General features: G+C 43.5%; 1 protein-coding gene across 2 annotated transcripts in view; it reads right to left on the bottom strand.

Annotated features, from left to right (window-relative positions):
* Nucleotides 1–3075: 3075 nt before the first annotated feature.
* Nucleotides 3076–20954, bottom strand: part of RGMB (repulsive guidance molecule BMP co-receptor b) — a 28908-nt gene continuing 11029 nt past the window's right edge. For both annotated transcript variants that reach the window (XM_066273889.1, XM_066273888.1), the window contains one exon: nt 3076–6389. In XM_066273889.1, the coding sequence (XP_066129986.1) occupies nt 5721–6389 (669 nt within the window). In that variant the 3' untranslated portion in view covers nt 3076–5720. The remainder of the gene's footprint in view (nt 6390–20954) is intronic.

Genomic DNA, 20954 nt, shown 5'->3' with positions numbered 1-20954 from the left:
TGTCTTCGTAGGGCCCTTAAGGACTTTGCGCTGAGACCCTGGGGTGGCTGCCGGGAGGGGCCAGCAGCAGGCACCTGGTGTGCAGCTTCTGCATTGGTCTTAGCCGTTCTCCTAGGTGCCATGGTGCAGAGCGCATCCCCCCCATGGATATGTCTAAACTCAGGGGCCCACAGAACTGTGACCCAGCCCTAAATTCTAGAATGTACACAGGGGCATAAATGCAAATATTGTTCTAGGAGGTGCCAAGGGGCCAAGGGTTTTCTAGTTCCTCCAAGTGAACATCGAGTTCTCTATCTCAGGTACAATTTTGAGGAGCACGTGTTCAGTGCTAGGTCTGAGTTAGGTACTAGGCTAAAAACTTAAGATACGTAACACATTTAACTCTCACGACAAATGCTTGAGGTGTGAAGATTTACTAGGACCCCACTGTAAAGACAGAGATATGGCTCAGCATGTCTAAGGCTGCACAACCGGTAAGCAGGCAGCTTTAAACTGTAACTACGATTGCTTAGTCATCTTAACCACCGTGCTATGCTGCCTCCTCTAAAGTAGAAAATACATTTTTTTTTTCTTTCATTTTTCTGAAGCTGGAAACAGGGAGAGACAGTCAGACAGACTCCCGCATGCGCCCGACCGGGATCCACCCGGCACGCCCACCAGGGGCGACGCTCTGCCCACCAGGGGGCGATGCTCTGCCCATCCTTGGCGTCACCATGTTGCGACCAGAGCCACTCTAGCGCCTGAGGCAGAGGCCACAGAGCCATCCCCAGCGCCCGGGCCATCTTTGCTCCAATGGAGCCTTGGCTGCGGGAGGGGAAGAGAGAGACAGAGAGGAAAGCGCGGCGGAGGGGTGGAGAAGCAAATGTGCGCTTCTCCTGTGTGCCCTGGCCGGGAATCGAACCCGGGTCCTCCGCACGCTAGGCCGACGCTCTACCGCTGAGCCAACCAGCCAGGGCGAAAATACATTTAATACCCAAATGAACCCTTGACAATGGTCTTGTGGCCCAAAATGTAATCAGTCTGCATTCCGTATTTGTCATTCTGGTTTGGGAGTGCTCCTTGTCCTGGTGACACTTCCTCCCAGTGCCCTATGCATACTTTCACTTCTTTCCCAACCTCTAAATGCCACTCAAATTTCCAGTTTGATAGGATGCCGAGAATTTTATATTTTGTGCCATCCCAAGTTATTTCACAATGCCTCCCTTTTCCTTCCCAAGAAGGAAGATGAACGCTTGTGGTGACTTTGGCCCAGAATCCTTCCTGTGTACTTAGAGCGAGCCAATCAATCAATAGCTGTCCCCACAGACTTCAATGCACCAGTGGTTAGTGATGTATTAATGGCATTGCTCTTTGGCAGCTCAAAAGACAGTCCTTCTAGAAAATAAATTTGTTGTCCCCCTCATTCTGCCCCTCAGTGACTCCTACCTTATTGCTTCCTGTTAGGCAGCTTCGGAATCCCTTTGTGCAGTCCAATAGCACCATGGTTTTTAAAATGTCATTTGTAGAAGGTGCAGTTTCTACTTGGTTACTTTGCATGTGGTTGGTCTTATATATTCAAGCTGGTAACAGAATCCTTATATTTTTTCTTCTTCTGAAGTTGAAATAAAAAAGGGGTCATGGAACTGTTATCCATGAAGAGATCTCCATTAGGAAACACTGCCCTGTTGCTTTCTTCCTGCTGGAGGTTGATGGACTGACTTTAATACACTCTAGGTGACAGAAGTAGTTTGTTCACTTGGTTAAACATCATTCTAATCTGGATAGGGGCGTGCATCCCTCTGTAGGATCTGCGTGTACACTCTCCTGGGCACTGGCTGCCTGTTCTCCCTGTAAATCTGCACAAGGAGGGGAGGCACGAAGACATCCCCACTCCAAGCACAGATCTCACAGACATCGCGTTAGGTATTTAGTTCATAGTCTCAAACATCTTGCTTACTAGAGGTACTTAGGGGAAGAAGAGCAGTAAATTCAAAGGAAAATGTCATTTAATAATAGGATGAGTATGACTTGTCCATTTGGAAGAAACACAGAAAATGTATGGAAGCAGAAACAATACAGTGAGTGAGGCAGTGAAACTACCATGAACTGCTTCCTCTTTCTTCAATGTCTTGATTACCTCCTGTTTGTGTGTGTGCGTGCAAGGTGTTCCTTGGTTCACATACAAATTTAAGGGAACAGTGGACAAAACTGTTCAAGGTATCTTTTGCTCAGAAAGGACTGACTGTAGCAGTTCAAGACAGTTATTCCAGCTGATTGCAGGCAACAGCTAAATTCCTCCTTTTTAGGTTTTTGGACAGTTGCTCAGGTTTCAATCTTTGAAAAGCTGGAGGTCTGGACATAGAATATGTTGACGAATTTTTGCCTTTTAAGCACAGACTTTATTGTGATGTAGATTATTTCTTAGTGTTCACTCTGTACAGATGCATGTACTATATATATGATATAGACCCAGTGGCTATATCACTGCGATCCTTGTGTGGTTCAGCTGACAGCTTTCCCGTTTCACTTGTTCTGAACAGGTCTAAATGGCTTTTCAGTTCAGAAATACGTGCGTATTTCCCCCAATCGCAATCAATCAGCTCCACCAGCATTCTACCTAACAGTATTCTAACATGCTTTCATGTGTCTTCAGTTTGGGTTTCATTCTTTTCCAAGCTTTTCTACCCTTTGGCATGTTTTTTAAACTTGTTAATCTTGTGATTAACAAAGCTAGAAAATCCTGCTTTGTTTTCCCATGAGGGAAAACATCTTCCCATCAGGAGTAAGGTGTTGCAGTCCACAGTACCTTGATAGAACTAAAGTGCAGGTCCCATGTCTGCAAGGGACCAAAACTACAATATTAGTCAAGACAGACTTATGGGATAACACCAGTAGACGTCTCACAGATACTTATTTGAAATTTCTTAAAATTAAAAAAGGAAAAAGGCTACCGTAGTGATATAGTTCTGAAAATGAGTTTGTGAACAGGTGGTACAACCTATTGTCAGTAACCATAAAGAATTTTGCACTCTTCCTTTCTTTGCCTCCTGTTTCTCAGCTCTTCCAGCAGATGTCACTATAATCACAGACCAAACATTCCACAGCATGGTATGTAACTTTATTTTTCTAGCATAATAATTTAAAGTATTTACACACTGCACACTCACTGTTTTACACAGATACTTATTCATATACCTATGAACCACATCTAAAGACTTGACACACTGTGGGGTTTCCAAGCATAAAAAAGGGACAAAAAAATGTTTTGAGTCTTTTAAAGACAGCCATGTGGATCACCAGTGAAAACCAGTGTTTTCTGTTTTAAGCTCCCCAGGAGACCTTTGAACAGCTATGGCCTATTCACGTGTTGATGACCCAAAACTCTTCCGGTTAAGGAGGAGTTCAAGAACCAACATGTGCAAGTAGCATTTTCTCTACAAATCCTAGAAAAGAAACAGGAGAAAATAAAGCTGGCCCCTCCCTAGAGAAATACCTGCATATCTGCAAGTTATCTGCAATCATTTCAAATGTTGTACAGGGACACTGGTTATTAAGGGAGAATACCTAAATACACTGGTTCTGATCTTAGTGATGTAGGATCAGTAACATGATATGGCAAAATGACCCAATTTTCTCTTTCCAACTATTAGAGGTGGTTGCTTTCCCTAGAAAGGACAATCATATACACTCCAAACCCAGACACTATGTAAGTTTCTACTCATTTTTACTTCACTTTTACACTATTCACATAAACACAGTGGTTAGGAGTACCCTATCTTCTCTCCCTTACTCAATACCAAAACAAAATCATTAGCTAGTTATAGCTTATGAAACTGGCACAGTTTCATAGGTGAACAAAAGCAGCCACAGTTTAGAGCTGATGGTAGGTGGGCACCTGGTCCAGTTTTTATAAAGAGAATGACAGGTTTAGTTTCAACTCCCTAGTGTTGAATATTAAGTAGCAGGATGTCTTCATTATTTCCCAGACTGGCCAGATTATTCTCTGATATGCCAGAAGGTTGAGAGGAGGCTTGCCACCGCTGGATGAACCCACCGTTCCCTCCTGTGACTGGATGATAGATCAGTTCCCTAAGAAAAAGAACCTCACAGAATGACATTGTCTTTCCCCGTCAGTAGGGGCCTCTGGCAGTGCTCTAATCACTGACTTAAAGGACGAGGTTACCTGACCAACTGAAACTTAGCACAATCTTGACCAAAATTACCATGGTACTTAAAGTGCATTAACTTTTGCTTCCATCAATGTAAACTTAAGGTAAAGCACAAATCCTATCATGTTTTCTTGAAACCAAACAGTTAAGTTTTTGGCATAACAGTATTACCTATTGTAAAGTTTCCTTTCTCAGTTACCCTGCTTGCCTGTTGGTGGTGGTGTTTTTTCCCTTTTGCAGGGGAGTGCTGACCATGGAACTGAAGAGGTAAGATGATTTTCTCTATAGGGATTTCACCAGGTTACATGAGCAACTGACTAAATAATATTTATCTACAGAGGTTAAAAGGGAGAATATCAGATTAAAAGGAGACCACCTGGGGAGCAACGCTGCTTAATGAGAACGTGTAGCACCCAGAATTAGCCGCACCCAGAGTCAGCCAAGGAAGCTTTAGTCACCGACACCCTAGTCCGTCCCATCACATATAAAGACATGGCAAAGGCTGCAGTGAGACCCCGGTACAGAGGACAAGGGGAAAACTGTGTGTGTGGTGAGATCTGGGCCTCAGTAAAGACTATGACAATCCCCAGTGCCTGGGCTCATCAGGCGAGGTGAGGAAGGCTCCCTGCGGGTGGGGACAGGGAGCAGTGTGTTTCTGGGCCCCGAGCCAAGGAGGGAAGGCTAGGAAAAGGGGCTTGCACAAGTCAGCAAGGTTTCATCACTAAATGCATGTTTTTTGTGTTTGTTCAATACTAAATAGAGCTAAAAGGGAGAAAAAAACTACAGTTTACACAGGGACATGGGATGAGTAAAAGACCAAGCTACAGGAGTCTAGCAACATGCCTGGTATTCATCTATGAAATTGCCATCACTAGCCCCTTTTGAGCTATTAAAACATGTAGTTGAACTTAACATACCGACAGTGTCCAGCTATAACAATCCTAGTTTAATAAGTGTTGTCATATTCTGCCTACCCTATGGAAAAGTGACAGCTCTTAAAGAGGGTGAAGGCTTCCTAGATGGCAGTGTTTGACAGAGCCAAAAGCACCTGGAAGGAGGAGTTAACTGTCCTTCCTAATCAAGTGAGGACGGAAGAAGTGAGAAGCTCAAAGTCTGAGAAGGCTCCACCAGGAGGCAGGTGCAAGCTGCACAGCATGGAAATCAGCAATGGGACCGGGCAGGGGGGACCAGCCGAGAACAGCTACCAACAGCATCACTGGTCATATACAAAGGGTCACTGTGTATGGTGTCTGTGTATATGTACTATACATACTAACCAGGTACACACATAAATATTTAATATATAAAAAATAAAGTGCTTTCTAACAGGTCCCCAGGTAGGGACATTATAAAACATTTCACAAAACTGCAAAATAAAATCGATACAATCAAAGAACACTACATCCAACATACGTGAAAACAGTCAAACACAATATGTACATCTGGTGGGTGTCTCAGGACAAACATCCTGTCATATACATGGTATATACATATATACTCTTTTACTCAATATATTATGACAATATATATTTTAAAATTTTGTTATAGACAAAAAAAAATAAAAGACAACCCCTACAAAAACACAATAAGGATCAAGCATGTGAGCTCCACACTGAGAGACAATCGGCCGCCGCCCTGGGAAGTGTCGTGCCCACTGCTGGGGAAGATGTGCCAGCGCTCCTTCCGCGGGTGCAGCGCTGCCACGTCCTCCAAGGCACTGTGGGCTGCTGCGGTGAAGTTGGCATCGCCAGTGGTGAGCAGGTCGAAGACACAGGACTGGAAATAGATGTCCTTCACTGGCATCTTCTCGTGGCATTGGGCGTTGGCCGTCTCCAGTGTGTAGCCAGGCCAGGCCTGCGCCAGGGAGGTGTGAGGCAGGCTGTGCCCCACAATGGCTGACACCTGGTCCTGCCCGTCATCGATGCGCTCGCTCAGGGGGCAGCCGTTCACGCACAGCTGCAGGTCCTGGCTTTCCTCGTAGGACATCGCCAGGTCTTCGGGCATGCGGATGGCGAGGGTCAGGTAGCGACCCAGCTGCCGCACAAACACCGTGGTCCCTATGTAGCGGGCGTGCATCTCCACGTAGTGGCCACTCTCCCTTTCCACAATATGCAGGCTCTTAGTGTCACCGTCCCCACCGCTGGTGCTGCCATCCACAAAGGCAGCGGGCAGGTCATCGGTCACAGCTTGGTATACTTTCTGATCTGTACACTCACGGTGGGCTTTGAAGATGATCGTGATCTGTGGGAAGGAACGTGTACAAAGTTTAACAGGAGGGAAACAGGACGAAGCATCCCTGTGTAGCAAGAGCTTCCCTCAGATCTGGAGCTGGCTGGCTGGGGAAAGAATCCCCTACTGAGCCCCTCTGCTCCCGCCTCACAGATGCATGGTGCTGCTGGGAGGGAATAACAAGTCCTATGGGTGTAGAATGAAACCTCAGCACAAGTCCAGGGCACATGCGTCAGGAAAAACTTGTCTGTACTGTGCTGAGACTGAACATTACAGCTGCTGAGATAGTGGCGATTTTTATTCATTATTTCTATCTTGTCTCTTTCCAAAAACAGATGAGCAGCAAGCAGATAGCTGGGGGGAAAATGGTTCTGTTCTAAGTTATGTAGAGATTTTTTTTTTTATAAATTTTTATTAATGTTAATGGGGTGGCATCAATAAATCAGGGTACATATATTCAAAGAAAACATGTCCAGGTTATCTAGTCATTCACTTATGTTGCATACCCATCACCCAAAGTCAGATTGTCCTCTGTCACCTTTTATCTAGTTTTCTTTGTGCCCCTCCTCCTCCCCCTCTCCTTCTTCCCTCCCGCGCCCCCCCTCCCCCGGTAACCACCATACTCTTGTCCATGTTTCTTAGTCTCGTTTTTATGTCCCACCAATGTATGGAATCATGTAGTTCTTTTTTTTTTTTTCTGATTTACTAATTTCACTTCATATAATGTTATCCAGATCCCATCATTTTGTTGTAAATGATCCGATGTCAACATTTCTTATGGCTGAGTAGTATTTCATAATATATATGTGCCACATCTTCTTTATCCAGCCTTCTATTGAAGGGCTTTTTGGTTGTTTCCATGTCTTGGCCACTGTGAACTATGCTGCAATGAACATGGGGCTACATGTGTCTTTACATATCAATGTCTCTGAGTTTTGGGGGTATATACCCAGTAGAGGGATTGCTGGGTCATAAGGTAGTTCTATTTTCAGTTTTTTGAGGAACCACCATACTTTCTTCCATAATGGTTGCACTACTTTACATTCCCACCAACAGTGAATGAGGGTTCCTTTTTCTCCACAGCCTCTCCAGCATTTGCTATTTATGCAGAGATTTTTAAGGGGCCTGTTTAACAATGTACCTACCAGAACTTTGATTCCTAAAAAGTTTCTTCACTAGACGGTAAAACAAATATTCTATGACTAATCGCACAAACTTAGTTATACACATGGAGGGGACGGAGCAGAGAGGCAAGGAGGGGCCGTCCCCGCAGCAGCTCCCAAGCCTGGGCCTCAGGAAAGAGTTCTCTAAGTCTTTTAATCAAATGTTTCACATGACTGCCTAATCCCTGTGACAGGGAAATCACTTGGCAAATACCGCTCCCGAGCACTGGCAAAGAAGAAATCCCCTAGACCTAGTTACAGCAAATGTTTTCCCCAAACAGCACATGGCCCTTCAGTTTCTCAGAATTTAGTTTTTTTTCACCAGCCAACTCTACTCTCCAAATTAAGCAGACAATTCATGGAGGAAAAAACAACCAACAATACAGAAGCTCCCTTTTAGTGAACCCACTTTCTTTCTTAATTAGAACATGAACAAGAAAAAAACCCGGACCCTTCGAGCACCTTGGCCTCCACCGCTGGTGCAGGTGGTGTAAGGAAGAGGCCTGAGGAGACAGGGCTTCCTGGCTCACACCAGGTGGGAAAACTGTCCCGAAGAAAAAAGAGACTACATTTTGAGATTTGTGTTATTGTGAGTAACTGAGGTAACAGCTTATTTTTCTTTCTTCTTGGAGGGGAAAAAAAAAGTATCAGGTGACTTCAGTCAAGGAGGAAGGTAGACAGGCCAAACACTCTACAAATTACTCTGGATGGAGGAAACCACCTCCTGCAAGGGGACTAATCAAAACAATAGACCCTTGTTAAAAAGGCCAGAAAATGCCCTGGCCCCTCCCCACCCCACTCTCTACAAGTCCTCACCACCACCCTCAAGTTTATGTCTGAAGTTTTTTTCCTCAACTCAGCCAGCATTTGCTCACACTATTTAATTCCACATGTTCCCACTGGTGTTACTTGACTGGAATTTTCCAGCCATTTCATTTTACTTCAGCCAGTTATAAAGCCAGATCTGAACCAGCTGCACTGTAACAACTGGTTAAATTCATATCCGTTGTTTGCAGCTGCAACTAAAGGCCAGACAATGTACTATGAAAATGCTTGGATTTCTCCCTTCCTAATTATCCCGAGCCACAATTTAATTTCACTACCAGCCTTCTCACATTTCAACACCTTCTTAACAACCCAGAGGTGGTGTACCAGAGATGATTTCAGGAAATTTGCTGTGCATCCAACTATGGGATTTTGAGCTAGATATCTAATGGGACTATAAAATAGATTTATTTGGTGGCTCTAAAGACAGTTTGACAAGTTTTTTTTTTTTTTTTTTTTTTTTTTTTTTTTTTTTTTTTTTTTTTTTTTTTTTTTTTAAGGCAAGCTAGGATCCCTTGGAGGTGAAAAGATTAATTCAAATAAATTCAGCAGCTGAGAGCTGAAAGGTTAATACAAAGGGCTAAGTCAGAGCTAGTAATAGACTTTTCATATAATCATCATCCTCATTTCAACTAGAACATACCCAAAGATTCCAAGAACTCTTCTACAACAGCTAAGTAATTGGTCTTTCTAGTCTAACAAACATCAACTTTAAACCAACTTGACATTATTTTCAAGAATTAAGTACTTTCTGTCCACTTTAGGAAAAACAAAGAAGAATTAAGTTTTGTTGGGAGGATTCAATTCCACACAAGTTTCAAAGAGGCAAGCAAGGGTCAGTATTAAGATGAGTGTAATTATTAGATTCCACTATAAGTGAGATCATATGGTACTTGTCTTTCTGACTGGTTTATTACACTTAGCATCATATTCTCCATACCTGAAACCTCTAATTTTATTAACCAATGTCACTCCAATAAACTCAATTAAAAAAAGTGGAAGCATTCCACATGTCTTCAGTAAGCACACTAACTTCAACCCAGGATTCATTTCAAACCCTCACACATTACTGTCCTCTGCTGCCTGGGACACACCTTGAGAGCAAGTACAACTCAAGGCTTGACCTCTGCACTGGTATCTACACTTACAAAATACTCCAGTTGATCTAACAGATTTTTATCTGCCTGTCTAATTTCCTGGGAGTGAGTTTCTCCATGAGGCAATGAAGCTGATGTTTCTCTTGTATTTCTTTTGAGTAAAATCTCACAGAGCCTATGTAGATAGCTAGCTCAAGAATCAAACTGCTGAGGCTGATGAATCAATCTCACAGATGAGAGGGGTCTCCTGTATCTAGAAACACTATCAATGTAAATGCAGAAAACTCTAGGTAACAGTTTCACATGACTTAAGTTTTGTAATGTAATTTCATTCCTCATATAACTACAAAACAAGCTCTTAAACAGCACCCACTCTGTCATAAAAGACCAGATATTTTCTCAGATTGTCTTCCTCTTCAGAAAAAATGTATTCTTTCCTAATAATTCTTACTTTATCAGAGCGTTGTAAAAAGAGGGTATTCAAAATTGTATTCCAGCCTGACCAGGTGGTGGCGCAGTGGATAAGGCATCGGACTGGGATGTGGAAGACCCAGGTTCGAGACCCCGAGGTCGCAAGCTTGAGCACGGGCTCATCTGGTTTGAGCAAGGCTCACCAGCTTGGACCCAAGGTTGCTGGCTCAAGCAAGGGGTTACTTGGTCTGCTTGAAGGCCCGCGGTCAAGGCACATATGAGAAAGCAATCAATGAACAACTAAGGTGTCGCAACAAAAAACTAATGATTGATGATTCTTATCTCTCTCCGTTCTCATCTGTCTGTCCCTAACTATCCCTCTCTCTGACTCTGTCTCTGTAAAAATCAACAACAAAAAACCAAAAAAAAAAAAAAGTATTCCAAAGCTCTGAAACAGATAATTTAAAAACACCAGCTATGCTGTTTTCCTTTCTCTATGAACAGATCCATATGCCATAATAACTCAGTTTGGCACGTCTGTTCTGCGCCACACCATTTATTATTGATGGATGCCATTTCTGTGCATTTAAAACATCAATGCCTTTTGTTAAACCTCCCCCACCCAGTCCCTCTCAAACCCTACCTCAGACAAACCACTTCAGTTCTCCTCATTCATTTTTAATGTTTCACTCCCTGAGATCTTTACCACCCACAAGGTCTATTAGTAAGAGAAAGATAGATGCTACAAATCAACCTTTCCACACATGAAAGGCAATACGATTTAAGGTTTGCTGTGAAATGTCAAAATTTAGAAGCATCTGCATATCCTTTCCATGGGGATAGGGCAAACAACAAAAAGAAAAAAAGAAGAAAATACATTAGAAGAAAGTGAGTTAGCCAACAAAAAGGAAAACCCAGGCACTGTCTTGCCAAGATACAGACGTATCTTCCCCCAAGCTCAATAGCCTTGTAAAGTGCTGGGCATAGGTTTTCAAACAGCAGAATTCCCCAAAGGCTGTGCACTTAACTATCTGCGCTTATTGCATTTTGGAAGAAACATTTATCAGTGTTTAATCAGGATATTTGGCACCACAAGTGCAGGACCTTACCGGAATCCTCAAATACCAGAACTGGACTTTCAGATCAAGGGACTCATTTCTCTTGGATTAAAATGGGCCAGCAAACTAAAGTGAAATGGTCATGGAAATTAGCTTGGAACACAGGGAAACAATTCTGATTTGTACCTAGTTAAAATCTGGCCTGTGTTAAAGGAATCTAAATGAATTTTATTTTATATAATTAGCTAGTATGTGCCCTTCAACTGATCCCCTGGGTGCAGTACAAGTTGAAAACATGGGTGACTCTGAGGGAGGATAAGAGATCACTGCTCACAGCCTCTGCCGCTTACACAGGTTAAGTAGAACACAGCCTCTATGTTCAGTCCTCTGGAGGGAGCAAACAAGAGGACATGCTTCCAAGAAATACGCATGCTCTATCTCAGCTCTTCAATACCCAGTCTTCACTGATGGAATCAAAGCCTAGGAAACCTGGAATCACCAAATGGAAGTAGAGGCCTTGGAAGGCCCCATCCCTTCCATGTTTCACCGCCTCCCCCACCTGACAGGGAACCTGGGAAGCATGAGCCACAGCTGGAGCTGCGCCACCCACACAGGCTGGGAGGGAGGTGCCTGTCCTTTCCTTGTAAAAGATGGGAAAACCATCTCCCCCATTTTTAGGAGCAGGGGTGAATAAAGAGCATACCTAGAATAACTTTCTGTTTGAATAATTTTGAACAAACCCAGGAGAGTATTTATATGTATCATATTTAATAAAAAATGATTGGTTGCTTAATAACCGATATCAGTTATAATTTTCCTTTAAATTAAAGAAAAAAATTTGCTAAGAAAATGTGAACTCAATGAGCTGAAATGAACTTTTACAATCACTGCTCAGCCTATATATCAAATATCTACCTACAGGAAGACCGAATGTAAGACCTACAATGGTATATTTTGTTAAATAACTGGACTAAGACAAGATACTAACAGGAAGACAGCACATTGTTTAAGAGGGTGGCAGGTAAAAACCTTTCCCTACACTCCTTTTAGGGCTTGACGCTTGACTGAGTCTAAGAATCTGCTCCCTTCAAAAGAGATCAAGATTAATTCTCTACCCTTACAGTCTCTCTCCATGCACAGAGCTCTGTGCTAGGAACCCTGACAGGAATCCAGAGAAATGGCACGGATCCCCCGTATTTATTCTTCAGTGTTGCCCCAGGTAATGCATGCAGGAACAAGGGCTGCCTTGGCTGCTAGAGGGGTTCTTGGCAGCAGATGGCGAAAGAAGAAACCAAACCACAGGGAAGGACACCCACAGCTGAGGCTGCTAGGGTGGTCCAGGGAGAAGCATTCGGCTCAGAGGCTGGAAAGAGCATGCCTGAGGGAAAGGGAAGTAGGCCCAGGATGACACATAAAAGGGACAGGCACAAAAATGTTGACTTCCAAAGAGTAATTTCTGTACACTTAAAACAAGTAAGGCTGGAAGTATAAATAGGCTCAGAGACAGGGAAATTGGCTACCTTCCCCGTACAGACCAGAGCAAGGCTGTGCCCAGCACGAGGAGGAAAAGGCCTCTGGTCCTTCAAGCCTTAGCCACTCAGAGAACTCCACAGGGGACTTCTTGTTTGCTGTGTTCATACGTTGCATTACAAGAGGCCCTGCAAATGTAGGAATTCACTAAGTTTCTAGATGTGAGGTTAGGCAAGTATGGACGGTATTACAAGCCTAGGCTACCATGCAGCTTCAGACCAGAGGCTAAAAGTATTTTGAAAGCTGAGAGCCAGGGCCAGCGGGGTAGGAATCTGCTCTGGCAGGTCTGATCTTCCCCTCACGGGGTGTGGGGGCAGGGCCCTGGGCGAATGCTCTAGGCCTAGGTTCAGCACAGCTGTTTCCTAAACCAATGGGAATTAGGAAGTCACAGCCTTTTTAATCATTTTATCAGTTTTGGGAGGTGATTAAAAAAGTAAAAGGGCTTGAAGATGTTCACAATACACTTACACTCTATCACTTCTGGTTCAAGTTCTCAGGGCTATTTTTAAAAAAGCACACTCGGGAATGAGATGGTTAGAGACCATGACCATATATTTCAAGAAGCCAGTTAATCGGAACACTACAAAAACAATATTCTTCTGTCTTCAATCCCCTGAGGTGGGGAGAGGGGAAGACACAACACCACATAAGCGCATGCGTGTGTTCCTGGCTGAAATGGGGTCCTTCTACACAGTCATAAGAAAAGCATTTTGGGGACCCCATATGGTAGGATGAGATATAGTGGTCCAGATTTACTGGAATAGAAACAAAGTGCTGCCCCCAGGTTCCCAGTGCCTCATCTCCATTTGTCCAGCTGTGGAAGAAGTTCAGCCTTGACTTCATCAAGCCCAGCAGAAGGACCAGGGCCCAGGAATTCTGTGCCATTGGTTCAGTTCATGCCAAAGCTTAGTCTCTGTCCCCAGCCTGCCAGCCTCGTCTCCACGCCCAGCTGTGCTCAGGCCAGTGCTGTGCTGCCCACGCAGACACCCACATGGAGCCAGTGCGTGGGGCCCACATGGCTGCTACAGAGATAATACAGAGTGCACAAACGTGTGTTACTGAGCAAGAGGCCTTTGTTAAGCTTTGATTTTATTACCTCGGGCTTTCAAACTGACCAATCTCTTTCCTAATCCTTTGCTGGCTTGTGCTAGGCCGTGACCCTAATCAATCGAACTCCTAGACCTTTCTGGTTCTCTGTCCTCGTCCAATCTGATCCTTTTCCCAGGCTGGGTATGCTTCAAAGGAGAAGGATCTTCCCCTGCACCATCTCGACTTCTATTCAGCATGTGCCGAGCAGAGGAATTCCCCCACAACTCCAACAGTTCTGGTGTTGGCTGGCTGTTCCCCGGGGAGGCCTTTCCTGCCTGATCCAGATTGTTCTGAGATTTCTGGGAATAAGTAGGAAGGCGAGGGCGGAGGGTTGTGGCGGTTGCCTGGGGAGCCTGTGGATGCTGTGACTTCCTAAGGAAGCAGGCATAATGTCCTATTCAGCCCTAGGAGATTAGGCTTCATATCTGCTTCTATTAACTCCCTTCCTTTATAACTGGCTGCCCACTCTAACACATAAGCATATATGTGCTCACACATATCCTAAAATGGAAAGATTAAACCCTGACCCCCATTTCAGGGTTTATAAAAGTTACCGTTTAAATGCTGTCATATCGATTCTATCCACAGTGTACAATACTATGTTCCAACACCGAAGGACCCCAACAGAATTAGTCAGATGTTCTTTTGGCTCCAATTCTTTAAATAACCAGATGACAAGAATATGAAAAACTTCTCTCTCCACAGAACCAGGCGCACCCGAAGTTCCTTCTAGACCCAGCAGCACTGTGTTTTCATGGCACAGCTGTCTAGTTAAAATCTGTATCTCAGGTGGGTGTTGCTAGTCCTGTTAGTTATCACTTACTGACAAGTTGAGTAGTTTAAAAAGTCCTTAAGTTACCCCACCAACAAGAACACAAAATTCAAAACAGTGGAAGAGCAAGTTCTACTGCAGTCAAAACAAATAAAGACAAAAATGGGTAAGGTAGCATTTTTCATTATTCACCACTGTAGGTAAGTCTCTGTACACGCCACATTCCACACGGGCAGAAACTGTTTGGTTAGCATTAACTGAAGCCAACAAAAAAAGTACCAACCATCAAATGTCTCCTTCTTGCCCCTTCCTCTCAAAATGTTGACTCAAAGAAAATTTAACAGGGCAGAAAGAGACATTTGGAAATGTGACAGAAAAACAAGTTCTAACTCTCAGCTGTGTATCAGACTTGGCCTTGTGCCTCCGGTTTAAACTACGGAGGAGTGCAGGTTGGTTTTAAAGCAGCAGAGGCCCACAGCACCGCATGGGGTCCTGCCTGGCGAGGGCAGGGCAGGCACTCAGTTCATTTCACTTACAAACGGGATTCTGAAGGTCCTTTCCTGCTTTCAAACCCCATTTGAGACAGAGAGGCACAGACCAGAAGACTCAAAATACAGGTCTTAAAAGATACACAGATACAAATTTTATGCATTTTTAGACAGTTTCTACTAATATCTGCTTTGTCTCTTCATTCCAAAGAATAGAAAGATGGTAAAAGACTCACTATCCAGAATATTTTAATGCATGTGGACAATATATAGGTGAACCTTGTTCAGAAAATATAGCACAAAGAATAACCAAGGTAGGTCCATTCATCATCTTTTTTTTTTTTTTGTATTAATATTTTTCTGAAGTTGGAAACGGGGAGGCAGTCAGACTCCCGCATGCGCCTGACCGGGATCCACCCAGCACGCCCACCAGGGGGCGATGCTCTGCCCATCTGGGGTGTTGCTCTGCTGCAACCAGAGCCATTCTAGCACCTGAGGCAGAGGCCATAGAGCCATCCTCAGCGCCGGGGCCAACTTTGCTCCAATGGAGCCTTGGCTGTGGGAGGGGAAGAGAGAGACAGAGAGGAAGGAGAGGGGGAAGGGTGGAGAAGCAGATGGGTGCCTCTCCTGTGTGCCCTGGACTCCCGCATGCCAGGCCGACGTTCTACCACTGAGCCAGCCGGCCAGGGGCCATTCATCATCTTTTATACTTATGTGTATGCCATACAGCTAATAATTCCTCCTCTTTTTTCTACTTTCCTTTCCCACACACTCTTGAAAATCCTTTTACCTCAGGCAATTTGCTCAAACAGTATAAAACAAAATTCAGTAGTTCCTGGGCCTAAAACCTTATAATCCAGTACACACAGGGCTATGCAGGAAACAGAAAGGGACAAATAGAACACTACCACCTGAAATTATAGTTGATTTTTGCTCTTCTCAAAACTATTCTTTAACGTTTCGATAGCTTCTACAATAAATAGATTCAGGGAGGATAAGGATATCTAAGACATGTTTTTATGAGTTTTTAAAGATGAGATAGAGTCCTGAAAAATGAATTTAAAAACTGGTAACTCTGCTAGTCAAATTCTAGAAAGCTTTTTGGATTAAATCTAAGATCAACAACCTTTCCAAAGTGACAGTCAGGGTTCCAGACCCTATTAGATTGTAGGGGTGTGAGGAAACAAGGGCATAAATGAGGGGTTGCTTTGACATTGCTGGAGGGAAAGAGAGACTGTCAAAGTCTAGGAGTTAAAAAAGTGACCCATGACAAGTAACCAGGGCAGAGCAGTGTGCCCGGGGCCCAGCAATCCTCCTCTCTGACCCTTTTTGACACCTGCAACAAATTGCTACGTAACAGTATTTGGAACCTGCTTATGAATTTAGGATACTAATGTTCAAAAAAAGAGACCCTGAAAATGGCTGGTTTTACACATAAGCCTGACAATTCACTGACTGCTGCAAATTTTAGTTAATGCATTTAGAGTGAGGCAGATACTGCCTTCATCTCTGTATTTCCCCCACACATTAGGTCCTTCAACCTGCTTGCTGGTTGAAATGCAGCACAAAATTAATCATACACTTTATCAGAGAGATTATACAGTTGAGCAGGGAGCTACAAATTGCAAACTTCTTTCCCACCTGTTCCCCAATATACCTCAACGGGTCTTGTAACTTTCTTTCGGTAATTTCTGCAAAACAAGCAGGATCATGACAAGGAGCAACTCTTACAGAGATGCCAAGAATTACTGTACCTGTGGAAAGATAAGTCATAACAAAAAAAGGGTGATCTCAGATTTAAAGACTGGTTACATTGTAGCTGCAAAGCAGTTGTGCTCTCTGAAAAGGCTCTCTATTACCCAAGAAAATGCCATGTGTCCCCTCTACAACACTGCATGCAAGGACAGTATCCAAATATTCAAAACACAATCCTGTCAATGGGAGGATGGAGCATCTTTCTTAGTTCACAGGGTAGCACACATTGTCTCCACAAAGACACAAAAACATAATGGGTTACAAAAACTTGGCTACAAAAACTATGCCCTAGGCCTGGGGTCAAGAGGACAGATTTCTAAATCTTGATCCCGAGATATGCTTAAAATGACAGTTGAAAGCCTTTGCAATGCAGGCATGTCTGTCTCTGATTTTGTAACCGACAGGATGACCCACAACACAGGTTTACATGCCTACATCCTGTTGTAGAACAATAGCTACACGCTAAGAGGCATGAGGGAGAGAGGGAGAACCCAACACAAGCTCTAGGACCCTACACGCAAACAGGGGAGCAGCTTGAGTTTACTGTTTGATGAACCAAACGAACTAAGTCTTCCTACATTTCCAGTATCATCATCCAGTGAAGTTTTTCAGGTATTTCCAGGAAGTAGCTACAGTTTAAGAATTAGGGATAATTATGAACTTTTAAATACATATAGATACCTGATGGGTAGAGCCTTTTCCCCATGTATTGGATAGCTGAGTGCTACAGCCCATGGGATGACCAGGAGCTGGTGGCCCATGGCAGCAGCAAGAACATGAGGCACCTCCGAGTGTCCATACACCTGGCCAACAGTCAGGGGCTTGATCAAGCAAAAACAACACAACTCTTCCCCAAACAGGAACTGCCTTACGATAAACCACCTTCGCTCATATGGAGCAGAGAATCTGCTATTCCCGCCATTCTGTCTCACTGAGATTTAAGGATACAATATGAAAGCTGTACTGATGGGAAAGGACATGACTACATTAAAATACAAGGACAAGTAGAGCAAAGGTATGCAAATTACTTATAGAAAATAGTTTAAAAATATTGCCATTGCTTAGGTGTGTAATAAGTGCATTCCTAAAATTTTTTGGAAAAGGAAAATTTTAAACGAACTTTAGAAACAGGTGATTTTAATATATGCTATTAGGAATACAGCATATTTACAAAGTATAGAACCCTTTCATAAAATAATTTATATCAAAATCACTTTCTGTAATCATGGCACAAACCAATCTTTGTTGAGCCCTCTTAAGCTGAGATCATAGATACAGAAATAAGTACCCAGGAGCTGAGACGGGGCTGGCAGAGAGAATGTGGAAAAGACGGCACAGAGGTCAAGCATCGCCACATGTGACCTGGTTTATTTATTTGTGAGGCCCACGAGAGCTACTGAGTTGTGTCCTCTCTGGGGCCTAGTTTGAGCTACCTCCTCTTCCCAAACAAAAACTGCTTTTCTTTTCCAGGTAGCCAACTCTGCCGGTTCTAAGCTTGTCCTCTGTCTCTCTACCCGAGAGCCTGCAGGTCTGAAGCGCCTCTCACAGCCAAAGGTGGGGAAGATGGCTCAGAGCTGATGTGGATCTCAGCCCGGGTGTGTAGGTGTGCCAGAAACCCCTGCAGCCCCTGGGCCGCAGAGATGAAAAGCCAGCCCTGGCCTCAGAACACACCTACCTGGCAAAGTGGCTAACCACACAGATTACTCCGAAGAGAAGGAGCCTAACAGGCTGGCAGAGGGCACAAAAAACTGGAGGCTCTGAGAAAGCACACAGGCACTCCCATGACAAATGGAGAGCCAGCCTGCATTTCCCAGGGAGGCAGCAGCGGAAGCAGAGAAAGGGAGATGGGCCACTCTGTCCAAGCACAGCAGGCCTAGCGGCCCTGAACTCACTGCCTGTGTGTGGGACAGGAAAAGACTTAGGTAATAAATGGCCCTTTGAGTACAGATGACTTCACTTTTCTTTCATTTTGTTGTTTACATCAGTGGTCCCCAACCTTTTTTGGGCCATGGACCGGTTTAATGTCAGAAAATATATATTTTCACGGACCGGCCTTTAGGGTGGGACGGATAAATGTATCAGGTGACCGAGACAAGCATCAAGAGTGAGTCTTAGACGAATGTAACAGAGTGAATCTGGTCATTTTTTAAAAATAAAACATCGTCCAGACTTAAGTATAAATAAAACGAAAATAATGTAAGTTATTTATTCTTTCTCTGCGGATTGGTACCAAATGGCCCGCGGACCGGTTGGGGACCACTGGTTTAGATGTTTTCCCCCTCAAGTTTTGTATTTTGTAATGAGGGAAAGGTAAGTACCCACTTAGGGTTAGGTAGTGCTCACAAAGATAAACTTGAGGGTGACCTGCTCAAGAAGCCTGGTCCCCAGGACAAATTGTTTTAGGGACCTCAATGACCCAACACCCAAGCTAGTGCTTTACTTCAGTGCTGAAGGCAGAGAAATAAACAAACGTTTAAGCTCAATTTCAGTACTGCAGCTGGCCAGCCTCATCAGTACCACTGGTCAGTCTTAAAGCTATTGACTCTGAGCACATGGGTCATTAGAGATGCTTATCACAGGGTGATACAGTATCTGCAATGTGCAGTGCTAGCTTAGCCAATAGCTGGTCTATGTATGTGTGTCTAGGGTTTCAGTAAAGCTGGGGTTCGTACAAAAAGGTCTTCTGAAAGATTTTTTTAAAGTGTTACATAGACATCAAGGGGGAAAATATCAGATTTTTGTTTGAACTTACTTCTTAAGTACTTTTGCCTCATATTGTTTTTATTTTTATTACCATCATTTTTTCATTGCTTAGAATTTTTAAAAGGTTTTCTTTTGGCCCTGGGTAGGTAAAAGGAAATTGCACTGCAAAATTTTAGGCCTTTCCTTGGTTTCATCAGCACAGGTCATACCAGCAGGGAGACAGAGCTTCCACAGCAACCTTCCAGGTGCTTCTTAGGGCTCTGCAGAGAATTACAACGAAAAGGAAAAACCCAACTACTAGAGGTCGGGAAGCCATAGAGTAATTTGTTGTTGAACAGCATGGTCACCAGATGTTGGGAAATACTTTCCAACAGTGCAATTAAAGACCACGCATTCTCATCACTGGCTTGAATTTATGTTAGAAGGCAAGAACCCCACCCTCCCTTTCTGGAGTAAGTAAAACCTTTGATTCCTGACAGAGAGAAAACAAAGTTGTACCTTTTATTTATTTATTTGCTAAGATCTATGATACTCAACCACACTCATATGGAATGATCTACATAAATAAAATACTTGAGTGTCAACCGCTCCATTGAACCAACACTCTCCCATGCACACAGCACTTAAAATCTTGATAGTACTGTTTGAAGGCTACCCCTCTAAAACCTCAATTATTTGCATAATCGAAGATGATATTTTCCCTTCCCAATGGAACTGTCTTCTTAGATTTCCAGTGTTATGTTTTCCCAAAGATTCATCTCAGGATCTGTGACCTGACTCTGTGGCAATGATGGATTTATGGCCACAGTTTGTCTTAAAACTTCATAATTATATAACTTTACATCATAATGTAGCAAATGCATATTTTAATATATAGACAGAAAAATGACTTGCATACTTACACAAACCAGAAAAAGAAAAGTTTATTTGAGATGGCAGATTTGGAAAGGCCACCTTGGGCTTGTCCTGGGGTTCAAGAGTAAACATTTTTGAGTTCCCCTAAGATGTTTACACCACTGTAATAATCTTTGTTCAGAGCAATGACTTAAAATCTTAGATTTGTGACAGCCCAGGTATCTCGAGTTATCTCCAGAGGTGTGTAAAACTCTCTCCACCATAAAATGCCAAGTAAAATAATTTAAATTTACTTAAAAAATATGCCACATGCATTTGGGGTCAAGGGAGGGTGGCCTGGAATCAAAAGAACAAAGTGTTACAAAAACTTAATCCTTGTCAATTTTATACACACACACACACACACATATTTTTTTAAACAGAGAGTCAGAGAGAGGGAGAGATAGGGACAGATAGGGACAGACAGGAACGAAGAGAGATGAGAAGCATCAATCATCAGTTTTTTGTTGCGACACCTTAGTTGTTCATTGATTGCTTTCTCATATGTGCCTTGACCAGGGGGCAACAGCAGACCAAGTAACCCCTTTGCTCAAGCCAGCGACCTTGTGTCCAAACTGGTGAGCTTTGCTCAAACCAGGTGAGCTCGCACTCAAGCTGGTGACCTCGGGGTCTCGAACCTGGGTCCTCCGCATCCTAGCCCTATGCTCTAATCCACTGCACCACCGCATGATCAGGCTGTCAATTACATTTTAATCTAAATCAGCTAATGAATAGATAAAATAAACAAAGGAAACTAAACAAGATCAGACAGTCTCTGCATGTGATTTTGTG

Source organism: Saccopteryx bilineata, chromosome 4 (genome assembly GCF_036850765.1).
Source record: "Saccopteryx bilineata isolate mSacBil1 chromosome 4, mSacBil1_pri_phased_curated, whole genome shotgun sequence".
In the NCBI taxonomy this organism is placed as follows: Eukaryota; Metazoa; Chordata; class Mammalia; order Chiroptera; family Emballonuridae; genus Saccopteryx; species Saccopteryx bilineata.
Note: the sequence above shows the minus strand (reverse complement) of the source record. Positions and strands in the feature narration are given on the sequence as shown.